Source organism: Pinus tabuliformis, chromosome 8, assembly GCF_031772625.1.
Source record: "Pinus tabuliformis cultivar Carrire ecotype Pingquan chromosome 8, CPIR1, whole genome shotgun sequence".
Taxonomy (NCBI): Eukaryota; Viridiplantae; Streptophyta; class Pinopsida; order Pinales; family Pinaceae; genus Pinus; species Pinus tabuliformis.
Genome location: NC_142294.1, coordinates 1,975,142,314 through 1,975,168,678, shown reverse-complemented (window position 1 = coordinate 1,975,168,678; position 26,365 = coordinate 1,975,142,314). Strand labels below are relative to the sequence as shown.

General features: G+C 41.5%; 1 protein-coding gene across 1 annotated transcript in view; it reads left to right on the top strand.

Annotated features, from left to right (window-relative positions):
• Positions 1 to 21,761, top strand: part of LOC149244363 (xylulose kinase 2-like) — a 45,469-nt gene extending 23,708 nt beyond the window's left edge. The window contains exons 2-4 of the mRNA XM_089371519.1: positions 20,164 to 20,360; positions 20,464 to 20,528; positions 20,651 to 21,761. Of these exons, the coding sequence (XP_089227645.1) occupies positions 20,164 to 20,360; positions 20,464 to 20,528; positions 20,651 to 21,761 (1,373 nt within the window). The remainder of the gene's footprint in view (positions 1 to 20,163; positions 20,361 to 20,463; positions 20,529 to 20,650) is intronic.
• Positions 21,762 to 26,365: the final 4,604 nt, after the last annotated feature.

The following is a 26,365-nucleotide window of genomic DNA, read 5'->3' as shown; positions in this document are numbered from 1 at the left end:
ATTCCGGATGAACAAATAGGAACGGACCATACTGTCGAAATAGCCCCTGAGTGGGCTCCTTCTAGCGGCTGAGAGCTAGTCGGGACAGATGGTATACCGGCGAACATTGTCGGAGTGATAGCAGGGAGTTCTGCCGTCGCTGTGTCAGATGACACAATCCTAGATGTTGACGGTTGTTCAGACATTTGTAATCTATCCAAAAGATTACCTAGCGATTCTACAGGAGCTTCTGCTGGTGGTAGACTAACTTCCGAAGAAGAAGGATATAGAATGATCCCGACTCCAAATTGTGTTGGAGTACTTGTTTGAGGATCTTCTACAATTTCTTCTATGGCAATCAGACCAGGTGGAAGGGGAAGACCGTCAAGTCCGTAAAATATTTCTGGTGCCGAAGAAGGTGTGAAATCGGCAGCGACAGATGTTTAAAGAGTAAGACTCTCCGAACCGGTTGTAGATGGAACTCATTCGGTAACACAAGTGTTTACTCTCAGACCAGGATTAGTATCACTGTCCTTCTGTGGTTGTTGAACTTCTTCTGTAGAGGCAGCGATTCCATAAATGTTTGGAGTAACCGGAGTCTCTGATGTCGTTAGAACACTTGTTCTAACTTTAATAGGAGATTTGGAACCGGTTAAATGAGTTCGCTTTGTCTGTACTGGTTTCGATTTCGGAGACAAAGACGGTTGACTCGTAAGCCTCCATGAACGACGGGGTTTCAATTGACTTTCTTCCACGATTGCAGATTACTTGATCAACTAAAATAAAGGGGAAGTATGTTTTCGAATTAAATGAATTTTAGACGCTTTGACACAACTTGTTTTTTCAGTTTTTAAGAGTCGAGAAAAAACAAAAGATGACTCTAGTCGCCTTCGATTTTTAATGAGCCTGAAGTGACAAGTGCTCGGATGGACCTTTTTCGTTAAGGAGTCTGAAAAGGAACGAAAGGGACTGCTATGGAGGTCTAGGTAGAGGGAGTACCAAACCAATCGCAAAACTGCAGAATACTTTTTACGGTATGGAAGTCAATCTTCCCGAATGTTGTGTTCAGTGCATTGCGATCGATAGGGCGGCAGACACAGCTTCCTAAGGATAAAGGATTTAAGCCTATAGGGGTCTCCCAAAATATACTCGACGGTACATGGGAGCACAAATCTGTACTGGCACTTATCGTCTCAAAGTGGAGGAATCACCCAACCATCAGTGAGGACAACAGTTACCAGGCTTTACGACGCCGGAATACGTCTCTAGCCTAGACCTCTAAATGTTGTGCGTTAAGTTCCAAAGCGTTGTTAGATTCATTGAATTTATTTTATGTTGATCTTGTTTATGAAGTTTGCCTTTCGGGTTCACCACGAGATGTAGATGTAATTCCTAAAATGCAATCTAAAGATGATAAACAAACTTTTTATCTCTTTTGTGCAATGAAAATCCTAGCTACTAGGGGAAAAGAAAGACAGAATCTTTTCACAAAGAGCAAAGAGCACACTATAAATGTACTTTCCTAAATCAAGCCAAACAGACTGTCTATATGCAAATGCACATGCATGTATTTGTTTTCGACTTTCTTAGTATTGATGCTAAAAAGAAAGTTGATGTACAAATCTGAATTTCTTTTCAAGCGACAAATATAAACAAGCTCTTTTCCGAAATCAAAAACAGAGATGATTACGACACCTTACGATTTTGAAATGGACACTCGTTCTTGACACTAGAAAATTACAAATTCAGACCAAAGGCAATAGTAACAGTATAATCGACCATCATGTTGTATCACTGGAATCCAACAAAGAAAGGAATTGAAGAGTGGTTGGACAAAAAGATTCACGAGTTCGCAGCACAGGAAAATAGGAATTTACAGTTATCAAAGGAAGAGTGGTCAGATTTCTACTTATATATAGAGATCCACTAAATTTTCTTTGCATAATTTCCCTCTGAGTTGTACAAGTGGATCGCGAAGCTAGCAGATAGTGAAGGAAGGTGTAGGCCCGAAAAACCTATTGTGTGGACTCCAGAGTTGGAAGCATCGGAAGATAAATCTCGCACGTTGTGGACCATTGGCTTGATCGAATTATAGGAGGGTTTATCACCAAGTTCACGGTAAATACTTCAGTCAGCTATAGCAAGGTGGAATGACACTTCCTCAAAGGACCGCAAGGTAAGTATGTTAAATCTTTGAACACTTGGATTAAAATGCTACTGTGTGAAAAGTGGGTTATGCGAATAAATTGATGCTTGGGGCTACTTGGAGTGGGAGGATCTATAGAAACGAAGGTACCGCAGAACTAGAGTCTAGCCCCCTGATTTCACCTCCGTGGGAAAGCAAGGAAGAGCCCATGAATGTTTCACCAAGAAATACAATCAGTCTGATAAAACAGCGAATTCCACGCATACCACCCCCACCTACACCACTACCATTTCCACCATCTTCACCCCCGTCTTCACCCACACCACCTCTACCACCACCACAGTTCAATATGGTGAGCATGATAAAGTTTTTGGTGTTCAAAGGAGTACGGAACGAAGATCCAGACCAGTTTTTGTTCATGGTAAAGGCTGTATGGGAAGCACAGGGAGTCATGGATGACAATATAAAGAAATCAACACTGGTCAGTGCTTTGTAGGATCGCGCACTATTATGGTACATTAAGCATTCCAATGAAAGTCCAAACACAGGGATCGCGGACATCCAAGCAGCGCTAAACAGGGAATTTAGCAAGCCAAAATCAGAGACATAGTCGATTATTGGATTTAAGGAAATCACGATGCTTCCAGGTGAGACCCACTGGGAGCTAGATCAGGAACTGAAGCGTATGATTCGTGAATCCAACATGACCTTGACTGATGGGCAACACCATGCATGGTTTGTAGCATCGCTAATGCCGCATCTAAGGAACATGTTGTCACAGCAGAAGCTATCCACTCAGGCCAAGGCCTTGGAGATCGCAATGAGACTGCATGAGACCCCGATACAAGATCCTAACCTGGGAGTCTAACAGATCCACGCACAGTTCAAAAACTTGTGCCTTGAGATGCAGAGTCTGAAACAAGACAGGATGACTCGCCCAAAAGTGCACGAGGAGTTATGGTGCGTAAATTGCAAAGGTAGGGACATGACAAGGACCATTGTCCAGTATTCGTGAACTACCTGGCGAGAGGAGGACCAATGCCATTGAGACTGAAGGCACAAGTAGGAATGAGTGTGGCGCCTGCATTATGGTGTGTGAATTTTCAGATAGGAGGAAAGCATGCTACAAATAACTGACATCTATTACAGAAGTATATGTAGAGTTCCCAGCAGTTGTTTTGTAATTTCTACAGGTCAGTAGGCCATGATGAGCGTACCTGTAGGAGTTATGAACTGATGATGGATCAGACTCCTACCTACAATGTTCAAACTGAAACACGGGCTCTCGATCAAAATGCAGGGATGGCGCGCACTGGATTTCAGGGGCGCGTACGAGGTCAAGGTGGAATGGGACCCGGAGGGGGTCACGGACAACTAATCTGTTACAATTGCAAAGGGCCAGGGCATTGTTCCCACGATTGCACAAGTCTGACGAGACCATCATGCTTATATTGTACCCAGTTTGATCATGAGATGGAGGACTGTACCATGCTGATAGTGAGGTTGCATGATAAAGGAGCACTCCAACCTCCCCAAACTCAGAACCTGCAAATGATGAGGTCTGAGCTGCATGAGGAAGACCCGAATGTAAATATCGTGCTCTGAAGTGGTATTACGATAAGAGAAGACAAAGGCAAGCAGCCCGAAGAGAGTGCCTAGGTTTGCAAGGCTCCAACAAAGGAACCAAAATTTTATTTCGAGCACACTAAGCTAACATTCATGGAAGCTAAGAAGAGTTTCGTGATGCATCCACTTCAAGAAGTAAAGACAAACTAGAACAAAAAATGCACCTGTCAATGCTCACTACATTTTTGGAGACATACATGAAGCTGTTGCATGACATCAAAGCTATGAAGGGACTGCAAGAGCTCACCACTAGATGTGCTGGCACCACACCAGGAGAACCGCGTGTAGTCCGGAAGCTCGGGAAGCACACAACGCAAACAGGAAGGGAGATGAGAATGACTGTGCAGATCGGGTAATATGAAATGGATCAAGTGATTTTGGATCTAGGATCGGATGTGAACGTCCTACCAAATAAAACATGGGAACGCATGGGTAGGCCTGCTTTGCAATGGTCTCCTATTCAATTGCGAATGGTGAACCAGAAAAAGATCCTACGCTTGCATATTTCGAAGTGATAGAGATTGTTGATGAAAGAAATCCCTATCCCACGCTACTGGGAATATATTGGGCCATGGACACGAATGGAGTGATAAATCTAAAGAAGCGCAAGATGATTTTCGAGAAAAAGTCACTACTCGTAGTGGTACCTTTAGACCCTGTGGAAGGGTCGTGCTACACAAAGCCAGTGTGCAACTACAACAACGATGACAATCTAGACTATATCTACAAGATAACCATGTGAGAGGAGGATTGGGTGAATCCAACAGCGGATGATAGGATTTCGTGGGAGCGCAAAAGCTCCAGCACCTCAGATTCGGCCGAGGAGATAGAATGATGGTAGAACCAGTTACACGAGGTAACCACACTCAACTGCAACATGATGACAAGGTCACTGCATTGCATGGAAACAGAGGAAAGAGATCTGCCTATGTATAATGGACTAACCAAGGTGTATGATTTCCTAAACCAATTTGAAAGAGAAGTACCAGAAAAATAGTAGTTTGACACTCTGAAAAGGGTACTGCGTGCTACGACCGCAAGATGGTGGGGTGCACATCAAACAAGTTTTGAGGACTGGCGGGAATGCAGAAGTATGATGCTCATGCAATTTGGAAAGCCTCAGCTGTGGATGAAAGCTGGGTATCACGGACAAAATAGCCAACACGCCCACCTCTCTAGATGGGTACAGGCATATGGTATGCAACCTACACAAACGCACACCATCTTCACGATAGGAAACACGACCAACAAGCAGGATAGGGCAAGACGATGGCGTGAACAATGAAGTATGATAATACCAAGCATGTAGAAGATTATCCGTGTGGAAGCCTTTGACAAAGTCTGTGAAGTACTTGTTATAGGGAAAAGTGTCTATTTAGAACTGCTCTATCCCACTAAGGTGTGACAGCTGCCTTAGAAACAAACAGAGAAAAACTACTTTTGTATTTCCTTTATGAACTATAGATAGAAAGGAATAGAAAGAACCAACCTGTGTCTTGTGCTAATCCTTTGATCCAATCCCTCTCTTCTTTGATAGTCTCCAGCTACCTGCTCCCTTGCATGCCCAGCTTCACAAAGTACCTGTAAGATCACAGAAGCAGAACACTATACAAAGACACAGATCTATATTCATAAACAACTTAGGATCAGATTTAAGTTAACCATACAAATGCAACCAGCATCAATGATACAAAAGCATGGAGGAAAACTCAAATAGTTTTTATTGATAAACAGGAAAAGATCCAGGAGGAGTTACAACCAGTGGTTCCGACCCAGCATCACCCTCCCAGCAAAGAAGCCCCTCTTCACCTCAAACAAAGCATAAATCACCCAACAATCTGATGTTTGTCTCTAGAAACCAACAACAATTCCTTACAATATGCAAAATTCCCGCCTTCTGGATCTCTGGGATGAGGGATCCATATATAGATATGTGTAAGGAGGATGAGTCAGCTTGTGATTTGATTAGTGTCTTCTCTCTGTCAGTTCTTTCTTCCACTTGGAGACTGAGGGCCTCTTACTCATCCTTGGTCGAATTCAGTGAGGCAAGTGTCACAGGAGAAGATTCTGGAAGCTTCCATTGCGTCTCCACCTCGCGGAATGACACTGCCATTTGTCATTTCTCGCCCATCGCACCCTACAGAAGGGAGTTTTGAAATGCAATGCACCCTCATAGTGTATTTAGGTGCAATGCAACACACTTAGCCAGTGGAGCAACTAAAATGATCCTGTTTTGACCAATTCTGAGCAGTTTTTGGTGGAGAACTTCTAGGAGAAGCTGTAATCTGTTGACCTTGTTCCTTTAGGGGTTAGAACAACACTTTTAGGGACTTAGGAGCCCTTGGTTTATTGACATTTCATGATTGGAGTTGTAGGGCACAAAAATGTCTATAACAGTACTGAACACAGTCCACCATGTGAAACGCACTAACTGGGACATGCGTGTACCAGTGGTTCTATGGGCTTATAGGACCATATCCAAAACCCTGACAGCATGGGCCCGTCCAAAGTTGAAGTATGGAGCAGATGTTGTAATCCATATGGAGCATGTGAAGCCTAGACCGTGCGCAGTAGGACCCATAGATATGATGGTTCACGAAGCTCGGAAAGGAGGGATCACATAGCCGCAAGAAACAGAACGCATGGGACTTGAGGAAGAAATCCAACAGGGAAACCTTAGACTCCATGAACTTGAAAAAGAAAGGGTACGGTTAAGGAAGAAAAGCGCTTTGATGGACGCGGAGGTCAAGAAGCTAGAGGACGAAATAACGAAATATTTTATCGGCAAAAAGACCAGGCTGGTAAGGCAAGGTGCGTGCGATCCCAATGACAAGGTTAATACATATTGCCATGAATTGGTCAGTCTGATGCCTTGGCTTGGATTGCATATTTCTAAGCATAGTGACCAAGGTAGCACGTTGCAAATGGTGAAGTGCATGATGCCGACCGTAACAATACAAGGTGGGGATTCTCCAGGAACCATGATGGAGGGCAGGATGGAACTCCACACAGGTGGTACGACCACCTGATTATCTAAGGGAAGGATAGTCTTAGCGCTCCAGAAAGTTGGAAGGGAGCACGGGAGTATAAACTATCCTGCCCAAGAACAACACAATATTGGAGATGCGCACAGAAGCAGAGAGTCACAAGGTCCGCGACCGGGCACGAGGGGTTGTGTTGCCACACTAGTTGGCCAGAAAGTGACCATTGAAGTCATTATTCACGATGGGATGCTCAACTTGATGCCAAATGGAGCAGGTGACAGGAATTTAAGATGCGATTCATGGGTAATATTTGGGAAAATCTACCGCCAAGAAAGCATTAATGAACCAGAATTTGGGGGAATGGTCGAATTCGAATTCCAAAAGTGAGATAAAATACAAAGGGATGCCCAAAAAACAACACTTGGTCATTTTAGAATTGAGCGATTGAGTAGATCCCTGAGTATTGTGAGCCGAGCGTTGATTAAGCCCCTGAATTCATGAGTGATAGATTGTTGCACAACTACACAGTAACTAAGGATGGTATGGGGATAGAAGAGGTGACTGCTGGTGAGGCCGCATACGCCCTAACTGTGGAGGATGTTCCAGAAGGTGCCAGGATTGTGGCAAAGATCTCAAAATCACTGCGTACACCAAGACCCAAGAAGGATAAACAAGCAATGGCTCCCGTACGCATGTCCCCACAGAACGCGTTGTGCAACAAACTATCGATGGAGGAAAAAGGGAAAGTTGTCACTATAGAAATAGATGAAGAAGAAGAAGATCTGTAGGCCCTTAACATTGTAGAGGAAGAAGACGAAGGCATGGAGGTGGATACTCAACCTACACACTCTACGACAAAATTGCCCACCTATGTGACCCCGCGAAAATGGAAGGCCAAAGTGCCCAAGGACCTGGACGAGACCAAGAGTTTGCTCCAGACCCCACTCCTCCAAGATGGCATTATGTTTGAAGGCACGCACCTAGGCCGCATGCCGACCATGAAATTTGAAGATTGGGACCTTGCTGACTGCGAGAAGTTCCCTCACCTTAAGACCAAAAACCTCATGAAGTAGAACACCGTAGGGGTGGTGACAATATTATAGCCGCGGAAGTGGTTGTGCGATGTGAAAAATGCCAGGCTATTGAACCTACTATGGGTGCCGCATTTCCACCGCCCCCCAATAAACATTTTCATCATCAGGAAGCTGCTCTGGCTAGTGCATGAAGGGTATTTATGGGTGGAGGAGCCCATCCCCATCACGATAGACTTGATTCATCACGTTTCCTGACTTCCATACAAAAGAAAGGACCCCATGACCATATCAGAATGGAAGGACAGTGATTTGGCCATCATGGAGGCCATGAAGACGAAGTACAAGCTAGAAAAGAAGAATAGGGGCTATGCCATCTCCAGCATCGAGGACAAAGCAATGCGCGTGGCAACCCAAATCCTGGCAGGCAAAGTTATGCGGAAGTGGCGCACTGACGAGGTACCAACGTTAGTGGTCGCACTGGCCAAGCAGTGTGCAGAGGGGGTCCAATTTATCTGGTTTGAATTCCTCTGCACAGAATTCTTAGAGAATTGTTGCAAAGCCTAGGAGTAGGGTAAAACCTTCCACTATGCATGGCTATTGCTGTCCATAGTGCTTGTAGCAGGGGAATTGCCAGAGGACAGTCAATTCCCCATAATTGACAAAGATTTACTAGAGGCCGTGAAGTACGCTTCACTCTGGGCCACGAAGGATGCTACAAGGATATGCGACAACAAGATCTTCTAGGTGCTCATGGAGATGAACATCTGAATGTGGATCAACCGTAAGCCGTGGTTTTCACCCACAGTTTACAACAGTCTGCAAAGTTTTGTAGAATTTAAGGCAGACATGCACAACATATATATCAGGGTACACAAGGATCCAACGAAAAAATGGACAAAGCTACCCTTTGTAGCCACTGACGACGCCATTTTTAATGTCTTAGAGGCATGGCCTCCAGAATTGCACACCCCAGACATTGCAAAACTCGAGAGGTCGGCACTATAAAAGAAGAAAGACAATGCCAAGCTGCGCATTGCATAGTTGGCCAAGAAAAGGCGAAAGGAAACAGTGGCAGCCAAAGTTCGGACAGCACAGGAAGCGCATAGAAGGCAGCTGAGCCAGAGAAGGCTGCAGCACTAGCAGATGAAGTAGCTGTGAGGGTAGGCAAGGGCCAAGCAATGACTTCGCAAGGGTAGATAGTAGAGGAAGAAGAAATAGAAGAAGGAGGTGGGGATCCATGAACCACGTCCACACAACTGAAGCACCAGAACCCAACAGAGTGAGCAGGATCATGGAAGAAGGTCAAAGCATTGAAATTTTCCATTGACTTGATCACCCTAACCAAGGGTGATCTGCATGAAATCGGTGAGAAAATGCACGACGTCACAAATGAGGCTTTCCAAGATTTCATGCAGGAGAACCATATTGTGTTGGGGGCCCTCATAGCGCAGTTGCAGGAATTACAGGCGCACCCCCCTCAGGTTGGTACCCTTTCAACCAACCTCACAGTCAGATCTACGATAGTAAAGAAGATGTTTCGCGTGCAGACGACGAACACAATAGTGTTGTCGGAAGGGGCTCTAGTGACATCAAATGAGGCCAACAAGTTTTCGGTTAGCACGATGAAAGGTCTCAGTATTAATCTAGCTGCCCTTCCACGTGAGACATTATATCTATTGCAGGATGGGATAACGACAGAGTTGCACGCTAGGGAGAGCCGCACACTCCATGACCTCAGCGAGCAGAAGATAAATATGGAATAACTCAGCTTGCAGTGTAATGACTTGGTATCGCAAAATCAACAGTTGGTGTAGGTGATAGGGGACGCTTGCCGAAGAGTCTCGGAGCTGGCCAGCCTAGCAGACCGACCAGTGGAGGTGCGGATCCATAGGCTAGAAGTAGGAGTCTGCACGTCTAGGGAAGAAACGACCAAGGTTTCAGCTAGAGATGAATATTCAGATCGTCGAGCTACGATTAAAGGCACAGCCATCCACTCCCCCGGAAGTCAAAGAATAGTGCACTAGCACTATCACAGTGGGATTGGAGGAAATCAGAGGTGCAGTGCGAGACTGCACCAGCATGTTGGAAGAATCACTTGAGGTCCTCACAACTCTACAGGAGGACCCCAACATCCAACGCTTAGAGATAGAGGCACGAGAACTCCAACAACAGTATGACAGTGTCCGAGGAACTACGCAGACAGTGGTCCTCACCCAACATCTTGCAAGGATGCAGCAGGCTAAAGTAATAAAGGAGTAGGTGGATGCGACACAACATAAGGAGCCAGTTATCAAAGTGTGCATCCAATATTGGATCAACGAGGCCTTCACCATCATGGCGTACATCGAAGGAAAACTCATGCACATAGAAGGGATGCACACATTGATGCAGATAAGCACCCCAGACACAAAGGTCTCGGAACAGTGCATGCAGAAGATCCAGTAAGCAGTATCTCAGTACACTGGTAACGTCCGTGCAATTCGAGAACAGTTGGAGGGACTCCATGCAAATGCCACACCAATAAAGTGACTCGAGGGTGAGTCACGATGTTTGTGTTGGGGGCCTGTTGGGCATGGTATCCCCCACAAGGCATGTTTTGGGGCTCAAAGCCCAAGATTTGATCGAATCTTGTTGTAAAGCTCTGCGAATTGCGAGCATGGAGCATGAAAAGTATGATAGAGTCACAAGGTTGTCCGCCCTAGTTTTGTAATGTAATGTCATCTGGATAGACCTACCCATGGTTCGCGGACCATGGGATTGTATAAATAAAGTGAGGCTCTAAGTGTAGAGAGGAAGTAGAGAGATAGGAAGAGTCTAAGTGACTAAGTGAAGTGTGTCTTTGGGTCGTAGAGTAGGAGAAGGCTCTGCAGTTGAGTGCACAGAGGCCTAGTAGTCCGTAGCTGAGTGTGCAGACCACTGCAGCTGAGTGTGTAGGGCGGAATCGAGTCTATAGTTGAGGAAGGAATTAATAAAGAGAAGTTTGTTATCAATTTGTGTATCTATTCTTGAGTTAATGAATGATTGATATAATTTGCAAATATACTTTGTATTCATTGCGCACACCTGTATGAATGGTTTATGTTGCTAAGTATAATTTAAAGCACACAAGTAGGCTAAAATAATCAACTAACATTGAAATACAAGTAAGATCTTGGGTGATAGCGCAGAGCGCGATGCTCAGTCCCCGGGTAGGGCTCCGTGAAGGAAATATATCAAGTTGCGAGGTATGGGAAAGTGCGCAAAGCGACATGCGCGCAGGGTTGAACCACGGACCACTTGAACTCATCAGACATCTCCAGGGTGTGGAAACCTAGTTCTAAAACCCTCCCATACTACTTCTGGTGAGACCTTAGTCCGCACTCCACGGACTGCTACTGAAAGGGCCAGTAGTACAGGGATTTGTTTGACTAACTTAACTTTGAACCTGGGTCAGGCCCCAATAAGCCAACATCAAGGTATTATTAATTCTTCATATATAGAGGAAAGAGAAATGTATATTGGTTCCATAAGGTCTCATGCACAACATGAAGCCATGGAAGACCTTTACAGGGGTCTATTACAAGATATTAAAGAGGGTATGATCACAGTGCTAGCAGATGGAGATCCCAATGGCTATTCATTATGGGTTGCTAAGGTTATAAAGGTCATTACATAAAATGAAGATGTTTCAAGTGTTGAAGTACATTGGTATGCCACAAATACACACCCATTCATTGGTGTGTATAAGCCAGATATGGTAGTTGATAAAAAAATTGCGGAAAGAGAAAAAGAAAGGGTACAAATATAAATCATTGTCGCACAAACCTCTTAAAATTAGAGGATTGATATACTTGTTTATGACTTCAATTTAACAAAGAGAGGAACTCTTTGCTTCAAGACGATAGAGATTCTGAAGAGGTTGTTACCAAAAGAAACATCATTGAGAGGGCAGTCTACTAAAACCAGTTGTAGATCCAGAAGAATTTTGAAACCTAAAATGGTGGGCACGCATGTGGACTCAAATGGGGCACTAGTTAATGAAAGAGAAGAATATAGAACATCTTCATCTACATCTAGTCATTCATCTGAAGATGTGAATTTTGATGGTGTGCAAGAAAATATGAGTGATTTTGAATCATTGTCTAAAACAGTTTATATAACTGATGTTTGTATCACATCTTCAATTAAAAAATTTGATTTTCGTATGATCTTAAATGAAGTTATGAGTCATTTTTATTTTTGTTGGATTATATGTTTTAATTATGACTATTTTTATTGTTTATAATATCTACAATCCAACAATAACTTAGAGATATAATTTATGTTTCATTCAATCTACAAGTATTGACATTTTGATTAATTTAGTCATATAATTTGTTCATAATGTTATGCTTTAAATGTGTTGAAAATTTTCCAAATTTTTTATCTTTAATGTTATGGTTGAAAACAATTAGAATTTTAGGGATCTTTAGTGTCATGTTATTATATGTTTAACAACACGAATGAAAACTAATAGAATTTTAATGTGTTTCGGATCCCATTATTTTATATTTATCGTCATTACTAAAAAAAATTGAAATTATACCTGGGAAAGAAAAATGTTATTCTACCAAAAACATTAGTGTGTTTCTTTCCTCGAAAACAATTGTTTTTTGCAGAAAAATATTGTTGTACTGCCATTTTTTAAATATGTTTAAAATTAACCGCAAAAAAAACATTCCAATATACACACTTTTCGTTTTTAGCACTCTTTTTCATGTTTTTTGGGGGTTTTGGCTAGAGTTTCCATTTTGAGTTTATACTTCCAGTTTCAAAGTTTACATTGTTGATTGAAATGGATACATTTATTTTAGTGTAATTGTTGATTTATAATCCTATTTGATTGTTTGACCTAGATGCAATGATTTTAGTGTAGATGTCAACTTCTAATCCTATTTGATTACTTGCACTATATGCATTGATTTCAGTGTAGATGACAATTTGTAATCATATTTGATTGTTTGCACTAGATGTATTGATTTCAATTTAGATGTTATTTCTGATTTTATGTAACTAGATGTATGATGTACATTAATTTCAAAGTAATGAGATTAATAGTGTGCATTGATTTCAATGTAAAGACACAAAAAATTTTGACAACGTACTTTGATTTATGTGTTACACTAATTCAACCATAAATAAAATACTTGAATTTCCATCAAAAATTAAAATGCTCACTTACCTGAAATGTTTGCTTCTTGAAACTGTAAACTATTTGTAATTTACTACATTATTATTATTCCCATTTTCTATCATTCAAAATTCTTAGTCACTTTGCATTCAAACGTGGTAATAAAAAATAACTACCATTGAAATGTACTTGGGGTTTAACATTCCATAATTCATAATGATTGACTTTAGAGAAAGATACCATTGATTTTGCGAAGCAAGAGAAACAAGGTATGACAATTGCTAGGGTAGCTTGAGTTAAAGACTTGATTGGTCTAAAATTTCAACTGCCCTTTTCAAATGATTGATATGAAAAGATGAAAAAACTAACATGTTGTTGGCTTATATGGGCCTGACCCAGGTTTGAAAGAGTTATTTAGCCAAACAAATCCTGTAGCTATTGGCCCTTTCGGCAATATCCCATGGAGTGCGGACTTAGGTCTCACCCGAGGTAGCAGGGGAGGGTGCTGGAACCAGGTTTCTGCACCCTTGGGATGTCTTGATGTGGTTTAGAGGGTTCATGCGTCATTCCGGGGCCTCGCACCACTCTGCTTCTGCATAGATCCGGAACCAGGTAATTCCTTAATACTTATTATTTAATGAGTTGTTATAGATTAGATCTACTTTTTACGGTCTTTAAGCAAACATTTAATAGAGATAACCAGTGTGCGTACCTAGAAAAGATATAGATTTGCATAAAATCATAACATAAGCATAAACACACATATCACACAGAAATATCAACCATAAGTTAACCATATCCACAATGTTTCTAATTCGACATAGTATTTCAGAACCAACTTATCTTTATTCAACTCTTTCACCAATACCTCTAGATCTGCCTTGCGCACTTAGCTGCAGGGGTCTACGCACACAGCTGCAAAGCCTCTATCTACCCACCAACACCTTTGACTTGATCTTATAGACGCTCCAAAACTTCTTGCCACATAAACCCATTACAATTCAGATCAATAATGCATATTAAAACTAACTTCCTCCTAACCATAGAGCCTTGCCCTATTTATACATTTCCAAGGTCCACAGACCATGGGTAGGCCGACTCAATTTACATTATTTTTGGGCAGACAACCCTCTGACTTGACTCATTACACTCCACGCTTTGCGCATCTCTGAGAGCCTTTACCATATCTTTACCCAAAATTTCGCGCTTTGAGCCCCAAAACTGTTACGCGGGGCTTTTGCTACCCAGCGATCCCCCAACACAATCATCGTGACTCATCCTAAGTCACTTGGCTGGTGTGACAATCTTCAAACAGAGGTCGGTTAGAAGCTTCTGTGCTTCGCTTGTACTTGCAGCAAATTCTTCCGCAATCCACTATACATGTTCAATGCATGCCGCTGACACATCGGTCTCTATCTCAGCTGCTTCCTTGGGTACATATTTTTCCTGCATGTGTGCTACCTTGTGCTTGATGGTAGTAAAAACCACGAATGCCTCATCAAGCCATGGCTGGAGACGTTCTTTAATCACTTCTTCCTTCTTTCGGGCAGCATCAGCTCGTATTTTCAAGGCTTGGGCCTCCCTCATCTTGGCTAAGCACTGCGTAATAGCAACTGTCTGCATGGTCCCTCTGACATTATCATAGGCTTGCTGGAGCTCCTTGCCTCTATTTCTAGTTGTTATAGTGTTGGATCTTCCTGGAGGGAAGTGAGCGTAATAATCGACTGAGCCAACAAGTCGATGCATTCCTTCATGGAACGTGTGATCATTTCCCATCTGGAGGTAATGATTCTTTTGCGCTGCTCGGTGACCTCTAGTGGCATCGAAGGTTGCACCTGTAGTTTCAGTTCTGCAATCTGCAAGCTGAGCTCCAACTGAATCCGTGCAGCCTCCTCCTTTGCTTTATGGAACCCACTAGCCAGCTTGTGGATTCGTGTGCCAATAGGCAACTCGGCCACAATCTCTAGCTCAGGGGCACTCGTACATGCTTCCCTTACAAGTTTCTCCACTTGCTGACTCTGTGCGACAACTTCATCCCGTTGGAGGCTCAACTATTCTATATTAATTCTCTGTTCGCTAAGTACCTGTTCCACGTGTCCTTCCCTGGTGCAGAGCTCCATCATGGCACTATCCTGGAGCTGTGACAAGCTTTCGCATAGTAGGGTAGCTAAATTAACCCAAGCCCCATAAGCTGTCCTATCACAGCTCTGTCTGATCTGGAATTTATCTAGGACAAACAATTAAGGTATTACAGACTCATGTGCATGGATGTGCCTATGTTACTTTATGCAATGGATTGATACACTGACACTGAAGTAGTTAGAGAAAACACAATAGGCAAACATGTAAATGAAACAAGTTTAATAAGGAGTTTTGGGCTACGTCTCCTGGTCCAACCTTCAGTGGTGGCCTCTGTATTATGTTTTCAAAGCAGATTTTTTACAAAAGTGATCTCAATTTGAGTCTCACTCAACAGATATAATTAGCAAGACTGTACTTGGATCCCCCAAGTCTCTGGAGTACACAGACTCTCCTTACTAAAATTCAACCTCTACTGGTCACAGTAGTATGAGCCCAATCTAAGACTCATACATTACAGGAATATACAGAGGAGTTCTCTTGAACCTCTCAAGCCTTCTCTGGAGTACACAAACTCTCTGACTCTCTCTGGCTCTGTCTCAATGCTGCCTTTGATTTTCAAGTCAGCTCGGCTTCTTCTCTCTATTCCCTACTTTCTGCTTCTAACTAACTCTTCCTCTTCTCTGTTAGTTCGTGGCTTTAAAGCCAATTTGCTTTTTGACTGTTCGTTTTCGCTTCCCAGCTTTCTGGTTCTCCTGTCCCTATCCATTTGAATTCCTCTATTTTGTGTCATCATCACTGTGTAACACCTCACAGGGAGGTGGCCACCTATTTCATAACAAACTGAGTGTCAGTTCTCTTGGAAATGTTTAAATAGTCGTTATTTCCATTTGATCCTAGATGCCCACCAAATACGAATCTTTGCCAACTCATCGTCCATGCCGGACTTCAAATCTTGTACAACTTGGCCTATTTACCCTGTTGAATCCGGTCATCCATTAGATTGCATTTCTACTATCGATCTGGAGCCTCCAGATCCTACGGTCTCCATCCATATCGGGCGAGTAAGTAGCATGACGTTTACCCCTCCAGTGTGAGCAGTTTTCTCTCTCTTCCATCGGACGCATGGCACCCAGTGTGTGGCATCGGGTGGGACTCGGTTGAAACCACTTACTGCTCGAATCCCTTCCGATATCCTGCCATTTTTTGTGTGGGACCCGCCTCTGACAGAATCGGTGCGATATCCATACTTTTTATGACCTTTTGGGTATAGGTCGCCCGAGGCTTTTCCATCTTTGAGGGGTTTGCCCAGCGATATGTGATTAGCGACTTAATTGCATATCAGAAACCACCCTTGTTTCTCAAAAAGGCCTCCCGTTTTGCCAATTCGTGACAGTGCGCGTTACCATGGGCCAACGGTCTGCGCGCTTGATCGAGGGTCCTCGTTCCTCGCTACTCACAAATTACCACTTTTCTGATGATATTTCTAATAATATCGACCTTTGTAAGTCTTTGAAACTTTGGCATGAATTTTACAAAGCTATGAAAACTTAGGGAGTGTTTTAGGATCCAATTCGGATCATGGCCTTCCCACTGAATAAATAAATTAATTAATTAATTAAAAATTTAAAAAAAAAAAAAAAAATTGGACCACCAAAAGTTTGTTTTCTAAGCATCAATCAAGTGAGGGTATAGATTCCTCGCTTGCCCAATTTCTATCCATTTTTCACTACTTGGTTTTGAACCTTTGAGTCCAATCCTAAGGTACTCAACATCCCCTCTACGCGCAATTCTCACCTTCCTGTCCAAAACTGTATCTTCTTGCAACTCATTGAGATATTCAAGCAACAGATCATCAATAGAAGGCAATTGAATATGCTCTTCAGGATCTTCAATCAATGAAGGTTCAAATAGTCTCAAGTTGTATACATTAACAACTGAGTAGATGTGCATGTAAGCTGGTAAATCAAGGCGAAAATCATTCTCACCAATTTTATCAAGTATATTGAAAGGTCCATACCTTATTGGTTTAAGCTTCTTACCTTCACCTTGCATTCTGTCTTTGCTGATATACAGCCAGACTTGATCACCAACTTGGAAACCATGCTCAATTCGATGCTTATCATGCCTTGCCTTGTACTTGGCTTGGCTCTTTTCCAGTTGTTCCTGTACTGCCTGGTGAATCTCTTAGATTTGTTCAATGAACTTGATTGCCTTGTCCACATCACTGTGTCCATCAACTGCTATGTCTTTACCAAAGACAAAATCCGAGGGAGACCTTGGTGTGAAACCAAAAAAGGTCTCAAAAGGAGATCTTTGTGTAGAAGAATATTTAGCTCGGTTGTAAGCATGCTGCACATAACATAAATGTTCATCTCAAAGCTTGGGATGCTTGCTGCAATAGCCTTTGAGCAACTGGATCATTGTCCTGTTGACCACTTTTGTTTGGCCATCTGTTTGCGGATGAAAGGTTGTACTCTTCTTCAGTCTGGTGTCCATAAATTCCCATAAACTTGACCAAAATTTCCTAACAAATCGGGTATCTCGATCAGATACAATGGAAGTGGGTAATCCAAAATGAGCCCGTACATGCTGAAAGAACAAATTTGTAGTTTGTTCAACTGTAATATGTTTGTTACAAGGTATTAAAATACACATTTTGCTGAGCCTATCCACAACAACATATAAATAGTCATGACCTTTTCTAGATTTAGGCAGTCCTCTAACAAAGTCCATGGAAACACTTTCCCAAGGATGAGAAGGAACTAGTAGTGGAGTGTACAAGCCTAGTTTTCTATTGCTGGGCTTGCTTTTAGCACACATAGTATAGCCTCTTACATATCTAGAAACAGTTTCATTCATTTTTGGCCAATAACAAAATCTTTGCATCTATGAAACTATTTCACTTACACCAACGTGACCTGATATTAGAGAAGTGTGTGCTTCTTGAATTATCTTTACTCTTTCACTTTTTGGAATACATAACTTTCCAAAATGATATAAGAGTCGGTCCTTAACACGATAATCCAATTCTTCTACTTGTTTTCCATGACTTAAAGTTGCATATACATCTTTAAAATCTATATCTTGAGCATATTGTTCAATGTAACTTTCATGCAATACTGAATTATGCTTAAGTATAGTAGATGAATTTATAATTGGTCTGGACAACATATCTGCAAATTTATTGTGTATGCCCTTTTTATATCCGATGACAAGATGAAACTATTGTAGAAAACCAATCCACCTGTTGTGTCTTGATTGTTGCAACTTAGTTTGTGAGTGCAAATATTGAAGTGGTTGATGATCAGTATGTATAGCTGTCTCTTTGCCCATTAAATAATGTTTCCACTTTTTCACACTTTGTACTAATGCATACAATTCTTATCATATGTGGGATAATTTACTACTGCAGAATTAAATGTCTCAGAATGATAACATATGGGTTTACTGTGCTACATCAACACTTCTCCCATGGCATAGTCACTGGCATCTGTTTCAATCTCGAATGGTCTTTGAAGATCGGGCAGTGCTAGTACTGGTGTTGTACTAATCTTTTATTTCAAGGTTTGGAAGGCTTTCTACTATTTGCCTCCCCACTGGAACACCTAGTTCAATCCTGTTAAAGCATGTAAGGGAGCTGCAATCAAGGAAAATTTAGAAATAAACTTTCTCCAATATTGTGCTGCTCCTAAGAAGCTTCTAACTTTTGTAGTAGATTTGGGTTTAGGCCAGTTTACAATGACTACAACCTTAGATGGATCTATCTTCAGTTCACCACCCCCTACAATATGACCCAAATAATTCAAAGATGTTTTGCCAAATTCACAATTTTGAGAGCTTAACATAAAGATTTTCTCTTTTCAAAATATCTAGAGTCTTCTTTACATGCTTCAAATGTTCTTCCCATGTTTTACTAAATATAAGAATGTCATCTAAATATACAATGAAAAAATCATCAAGAAAAGGTTTGAGTACATCATTCATTACTCTCATGAAAGTCACAGGAGCATTAGTTAAGCCAAAAGGCATAACCAACCACTCATACAATCCCTACTTTGTTTTGAAAGCAGTCTTCCATGCATATTGTTCTGCAATTCTGACCTGATGATAGCCACTATGCAAGTCCAACTTGGAAAAATAAACAGCTTCTTTCAACTGATCTAGTAGATCATCTATGCAAGCAAGGGGATAACAATTTTTTATCGTTATCTTATTCAGTGCTCGGTAATCAATGCACATTCTCCATAATCCATCTTTATTTCTCACCAAGACAATTGGAGACCCACATGGCGATTTTCTAGGTCTTATGAACCCTTTCTCGAGCAGCTCCTGTACTTGCTTCTTGATTTCTACATTCTCTAAAGCGGACAACCTGTACATTCCAATGCTAGGCAATGGAGCATCTTACTGCAAATTAATATCATGTACTATTTCCTTTTTGGGTGGCAGACCTTTAGGTTCTTGAAATAGTATATCATATTCTGAAACAACTTTTTCTAAATCAGCTTGTTGTTTAGCATTACAGCCCTCAAATACATTGGTTTTATCAGGTTTATTTTCCTTTACAACCATCAGTAAAAATTGTTTGCATGAATTTACAATTCTTTTCATCTGCCCTGAGTTTATGAGAGTATAATTATTCTTGAGTTTATGAGCTCTTACAATATATTTGATTCCATCTTTAACGAGTTGATACTTGTTCTCAGCTCTATAGAAAATGGCTTTCCTATTGTTAGACTCCGTCTTGCCAGTTTGCTGTCAAAGTCAAATTATCAAAGTTCATTTCTCGTTATGTACATTCCTGTTTGATGTCTAGGTCAGCAAGGAGTTAATTTGGTATTTAGGGCTAGGTGCAAGTTATTGTTCTCAAGGTGCTTCATAATACCTGCAGACTAGAGGAAGGTTCAGTAAGTTTTTTATTTTTATGTCATTGTCAATAATGAGAAATTGATTCTTCTTCAAAACAGGGTTTTGAAGAAGAAATCATCAGATGTATCTTTTCATCATGTAGTTCCTCAGTTGCAGATGCTGGTTCTCCTTGCCAAAGTTCAATATTAATTATCCCTGCAAGCAGACAAAGAAAAAGCCCTCATTCAAAATCAGCAAATTAAAAAAGGGAATTGGAAAATAGAGTTTGTAATAATGTGTTGGAGCATGTTGAAGTTTGCCCTCAGGCTGTTGAATTGGCAAAGAATATTGCAAAGAGGATTTCATCAGATGGTGGTGGTGCACTCATCATTGATTATGGACAAAATGGAATAATTTCAGACAGCTTACAGGCCATAAGGAAGCACAAATTTGTTCATATTTTAGTTGACCCAGGAACTGCAGACCTTAGTGCCTATGTTGATTTTGCTTATGTAAAACAAATCATGGAAGAAATGGCAGGTTCATGTCTTCGATCAACATGGAGTGATTGCAGAGTTTAGAGGGCGAAAAACTGTGTTTGCATACCCGTGGCAGTGTTATAGGAGTGCGCTACGCATAGGAGGTGCACGCTGTGCATTGGGCAGTGCGCTACGCACTGGGTTTGCGCACTGCGCATTGAATCTCAGCACCAAAATTTCTCTTATTCATCCAGACATTGGCATGCTGCTAGTATTTGCTAGTGTTCATGAAGACTTGAATATTTTTATGCATTTTTTTTCAGTTGTTCGAGGCTTGGGAGTCATCCATCCCAACAAGATTCAGGATTGCTCCATTGTTGGTCTCTCAAAGCGACTGTTTTGGACTATAATCTGCGTATTGTCCTCTCTGAAACAGTTCATTTCGATTCAGAGTTGCCACATTTCAAGACAACGGATGGAGTATACAGAGATCCATCGGGCAATAGGCGTGTTGTGTCATCACCTTTGATGTGGGTAGAAGCTCTTGACCTCATACTGAACAAATTGAAGAAGGCAAATTTAAAGTTTGATAAAATCAGGGCTATTTCTGGAAGTGGGCAGCAGCACGGGAGTGTTTATTGGAGAAAGGGTGCCCTGGAATCTATTCTAAAAGGAGTGAATCCAAAAGATCCTTTGGCTGTCCAGCTTCAGGATGCTTTCTCCACGAATGAATCACCTATTTGGATGGACAGTAGTACAACATCACAGTGCAGAGAAATTGAGAAGGCTGTCGGCGGAGCACTTGAATTGGCTTTGCTTACTGGTTCTTGTGCACATGAAAGATACACAGGACCTCAGATACGGAAATTATATCAGACACAAAAGGATGTCTATGATAACACTGAAAGAATTCCTCTTGTAAGTTCTTTCATGGCATCCCTTTTTATTGGTGGCTATGCCAATATTGATGAAACCGATGAAGCAGGGATGAATTTGATGGATCTAAGGGAAAGAACTTGGTCGAAGGAAGCCATAGAGGCCACTGCTCCAAACTTGGAAGAGAAACTTGGACCATTGGCTCCATCATATGCTATTGCTGGTAGTTTGAGCTCATATTTTGTAGACGGGTTCGTGTTTGACAAAAAATGTTTGGTTATCCAGTGGTCTGGAGACAATCGAAATAGCTTTGCAGGTTTGGCTTTGAATCATCCTGGAGACCTTGCAATCAGTTTGGGTACAAGTGATGTGGTTTTTGGAATTACAACTGAACCACACCCTGGCCTAGAAGGACATGTTTTACCCAATCATGTTGATCCAAATCGCTATATGGTGATGCTGGTTTACAAAAATGGGTCTCTAACACGAGAAGAGATTCGAAATCGCTGTGCAAATGGATCATGGGACACGTTCAACAAATTAGTAGATCCGATTTGAAATTGTTTCAATCTGATCTTGAGAACGCCGTGTCAGAGGATTCAGCTGCTTTTGAAGAAGTTACACGTGAGCATTGTGAAAAAGAAGGAAATAAAAAGTAAAAAATCTAGTTTTATTAAAAATTGGTTTTTATTTAAAATAGCAAATGAAAAATGCCAAGTCAAAATACGCCTAAAACAAAACGAAGATATCCATCACAGCAGAAGAAATAGGATTCAATTTCCTATTTTTGACCTCAGTTAAATCTCCAAGTGGATCTGCGCTCCAATTTGTGTCTTTAAAGTGGCCATCAGAGGATTTTAAGGGGAACGATCTTCTGTTTTTAGAATAAAGAGATGATTCTATCTCTATTTTTGTAACTTAAGTTGAAACAACGCCCTTGTTTTGGGTCGTTTTGTTTTTTTTCTAGTTGAGTTTTATTTAATGTATTAAATAAATCATTTGTAGGAGTGAGAGGGAGAGAGTTCTGAGAGCGGTGCGTGGAGAAAAACAGAGTTTCATTGTACAGTTTTGACAGGGATTCAATAAAAAAAATACAGCTCTGACTCCTGAGATTCCTGTGGTATGACATTTGACATATGTTGCTTCTCTGTCTCATACGTTCCTTGTTATGTTTACTGTTTCATTTCATAATCATTTCTGTTGAATACTTTTAAGTGAGAAAGGCAGAATTCAATTTATTTGCTCTGTCTTGAGGAAGTGTTCATATTTAATGTTTTCTTCTGTTTGACAAGGATCCATCTTCTATGCCCTTGTCGACTTCTCAGCAGTCTTGCCATTCTGTTTATCTCAATTTAATTGTTAAATTTCTTGCCTACCTTGCCTCAGGAGATAATCTGTGTTTTTTATTACATTTCCCTGTTCAAGTTGTTCTTTGCCCCATGCAGCCCAGAAAACCCAATCATTTATCAAAACCCCCTTTCTATCAATTTACTAGCCTAAAATCAGTATTCCTTATCGGTCATCTCAGCCCCTTTGAAAACTTGTCTGCCGAGATAGACCCGGAGAGAGCCCTCTCCTGTCCTCGTAGGGATAGCTACGAGGCTGAGCTTGGTTTGATGTTGCCTTGAGTTTTGCCTTCCTCAGCCTGAGGCAGATTCGAGCGCTAACACCTATCATACAAGTAAGGACTTCCTAAAACAATTCCACATATATCCAAAGGAACTATATCTAACTCAACCTCATTTACAAATGTTGACCCAAAAGAAAACTTAAGTTTACATTGTTTAGTCACTTGTAGCTTTGCTTTATCACATAACCAACCTAATGGATATGGTTTCTTGTGAGGTGTGGTTAGTAATCCCAACTTCTTTACAATTGCTTCAAAAATTAAATTTACTTGTGAGCCACTATCAAACAAAGTATCAATCTTTTGATGCTTGGAAATAACTCGAATATGAAAAAGCTCATGTCTTTTCCTCTCATTTTCTTCATTATTAGTAGATTGTGCAGAATTACTAGTAGATGCTTCAGAATTTTTACCTTTTATACCTGTGGTTGTGATTGTTGTTTCATCCCCTGAGTCTGACCCCAAATCTTTTTGAATAGCTGCAACAGTCTTCTTCTTTTTTCCATCGTACTTCTTGGGTTTCAGCTCTGGATGCAAAATCCAGTAGTGTTCATCATCATGCCCATCCTTCTTACAGTGAGTGCATGAAGATTTGGTCTTTTGTACAGTATTTGTCTTTCTCTCTTTCCATTTCTGTTTTCTTTTCTCCTTATTCTTTATTGTAGTGGGTTTTGATGATCCCCCAACTTCTGGGTTCACATTCTTGCCTCTAGATTCTAGATGTGTAGCCTGAACAAATACCTCATATATGCTAGTGGGATTAAACATGAGAATGGTGTGCTTTAAATAGCTGTGTAGACCACCTATATACTTTAGCAAAGTTTCAGGTGAGTCTAAGGAAATTCCTAGAATCAAAGCTCTTTTGCTAAATTCTTGAGTGTCGTTGTGTACACTTTGCCCTTTTAATTGGCGAAGAGTTTGCCAGCTCATCATGGCTTGCTGCATATAGGCTAGTGGATAGAATTTCTTTTTAATTGTAGAAACAAATTCACTCCAAACGGAAATAATTTTACCATGCTTCTTCATGCCAGCTTGTGTCCTGCATTCCCACCATACCAAGGAAGTGCCTCCAAGGCATAGGCTAGCCAGCTGAATCTTACTCTTGTCTGAATAGATGCTCTGCAATATACATCAATTTGTCTAATCCAATTATCTAGCTTCTCTGCATTCAACTCTCCATCATATATCGGCAAATCAAATTTAACATCTAATTTAATCAAAGATGTTTTCTTTTTATTTTCAGGGCTACTAGGAGGTGTGGGAAGTTTTTCGTCTTTCCCTTTGCCTTTAGAGTGTTCATGGAGGAGATATTCTTCTAGTCCTTTATCTTGTTTAGAGTTTGATGAATCTTCATCTCTACCTTTCTTAAATTCTCTATACATTTCCTCTACCATGGCTTTCATGGTCATAAAACTATCAATGAACTGGGAGTCTGATTCCAAGGGACTTTCTTCTGACATTTTCCTCTTAGGATAGACTATTCCAATTTCTGGGTTAGCTTCAACCAACTCTCCTTCTCCTAATTTAAGCTTTGATCTAGTTAGAATTCAACAACAAAATCCAAAACAAGCTTGTCTAACCTTAGTAACCTAGAGCTCTGATACCAATTGATCTGGAATTTATCCAGGACAAACAATTAAGGTTTTACAGACTCATGTGGATGGATGTGCATATGTTACTTTATGCAACGGATCAATAAGATTGCGAAATACATAGACATTGAAGTAGTTAGAGAAAACACAATAGGAAAACATGTAAACGCAACAAGTTTAATAAGGAGTTCACCCAATACTCTTGGGCTACATCCTCTGGTCCAACCTTCAGTGGTGGCCTCTCTATTATGTTTTCAAAGAAGAGTTTTTACAACAGTGAGCTCAATTTGAGTCTCACTCAACAGATATAATCAATAATTATGTACTTGGATCCCCCAAGTCTCTGGAGTACACATACTCTCCTTACCGAAATTTGACCTCTACTGGTCATAGTAGTATGATCCCAATCTGAGACTCATACATGATGAGCATATATAGAGGAGTTCGCTTGAACCTCTCAAGCCTTCTCTGGAGTACACAAACTCTCTGACTCTCTTTGGCTGTGTCTCAATGCTACCTTTGCTCTACAAGTCGACTTGGCTTCTTCTCTCTGTTCCCTACTTTCTACTTCTAACTAACTCTTCCTCTTCTCTGTTAGTTCGTGGCTTTAAAGTTAATCTTCTTTCTAACTATTCGTTTCCGCTTCCCGGATTTATGGTTCTCCTGCCCCTGTCCATTTGAATTCCTCTATTTTGCGTCATCATCACTGTGTAATGCCTCACAGGGAGGTGGCCACCTGTTTCATAACAAATTGAGTGTCAGTTCTCTTGGAAATGCTTAAATGGCCGTTATTTCCATTTGCTCCTAGATGCCCGTAAAATACGAATCTTTTCAAACTCATCGTCCATGCCGGACTTCAAAACTTATACAGCTCGGTTTGTTTACCCTGTTGAATCCAGTCATCCATCAGATCGCATTTCCACCGTCGATCTGGGGCCTTCATATCCTACGGTCTCTGTCCATATTGGGTGGGTAAGTAGCATGATGTTTTCCCGTCCGATGTGAGCGGTTTTCTCTCTCTTCCACCAGACGTGTGGCACCGAGTGTGTGGCATCGGGTGGGACTCGGTTGAAACTGCTTACTACTCGAAGCCCTTCCGATATCCTGCTGGTTTTTGTGTGGGACCCGCCTCTGACGGAATCGGCGCGATATCCGTACGTTTTATGACCTTTCAGGTCCGGGTCACCCGAGGCTTTTCCATCTTTGAGGGGTTTTCTTGGCAATAAGCAATTAGCAACTTCGCATATCAAAAACCACCCCCGTTTCTCAAAAAGACCTCTCGTTTTGCCAATTCATGACAGCGTGAGTTACCATGGGCCAATTTTTTGTGCACTTGACCAAGAGTCCTCGTTGCTCCACGCTACTCACAAATTACAACTGTTCTGAGGATATTTCTGATAAGCTCGACCTTTGTAATTCTTTGAAACTTTGGCATGAATTTTACAGAGTTATGAAAACTTAGAGAGTGTTTTAGGATCCAATTCGGATCACTGTCCTCTGCATTTTCTGTTATCAATCCTCCTGCTACGATCACGATAGTAGGAGCCATTTGAGCCTTCACTAGCTGCTCAGTGGCTGACATACCCGTAACCCCACGAGTAGCGATGGTTCCTGTCTATGTTGCCTGTGTCCCAAGTTCCTATAGCTGCAAGCGGAGCTCCCCCAACACAATTTGTTGCTCCGACATGGCCTCGTCGATTGCTTCCTGAGTGACTTTGCGAACTGTGTCGCCTATGTCACCTAGGTTGCCCTTAGTCAAGGTGGTCAATTTTCCATCCCATTTAGATGCCTTGGCCTTCTTCTGTGACTTCGTCCATTCTATCGACAGCGGCCGTTTTAAGGGCACACCCTTGGTGGTGGATGGTTTTCCTTCCATCCCTATCTTCGTGGCCATCTCTATGGGCACCTTCTGACCACTTTCGTCCCTTGTCGTTGCAGCCCCT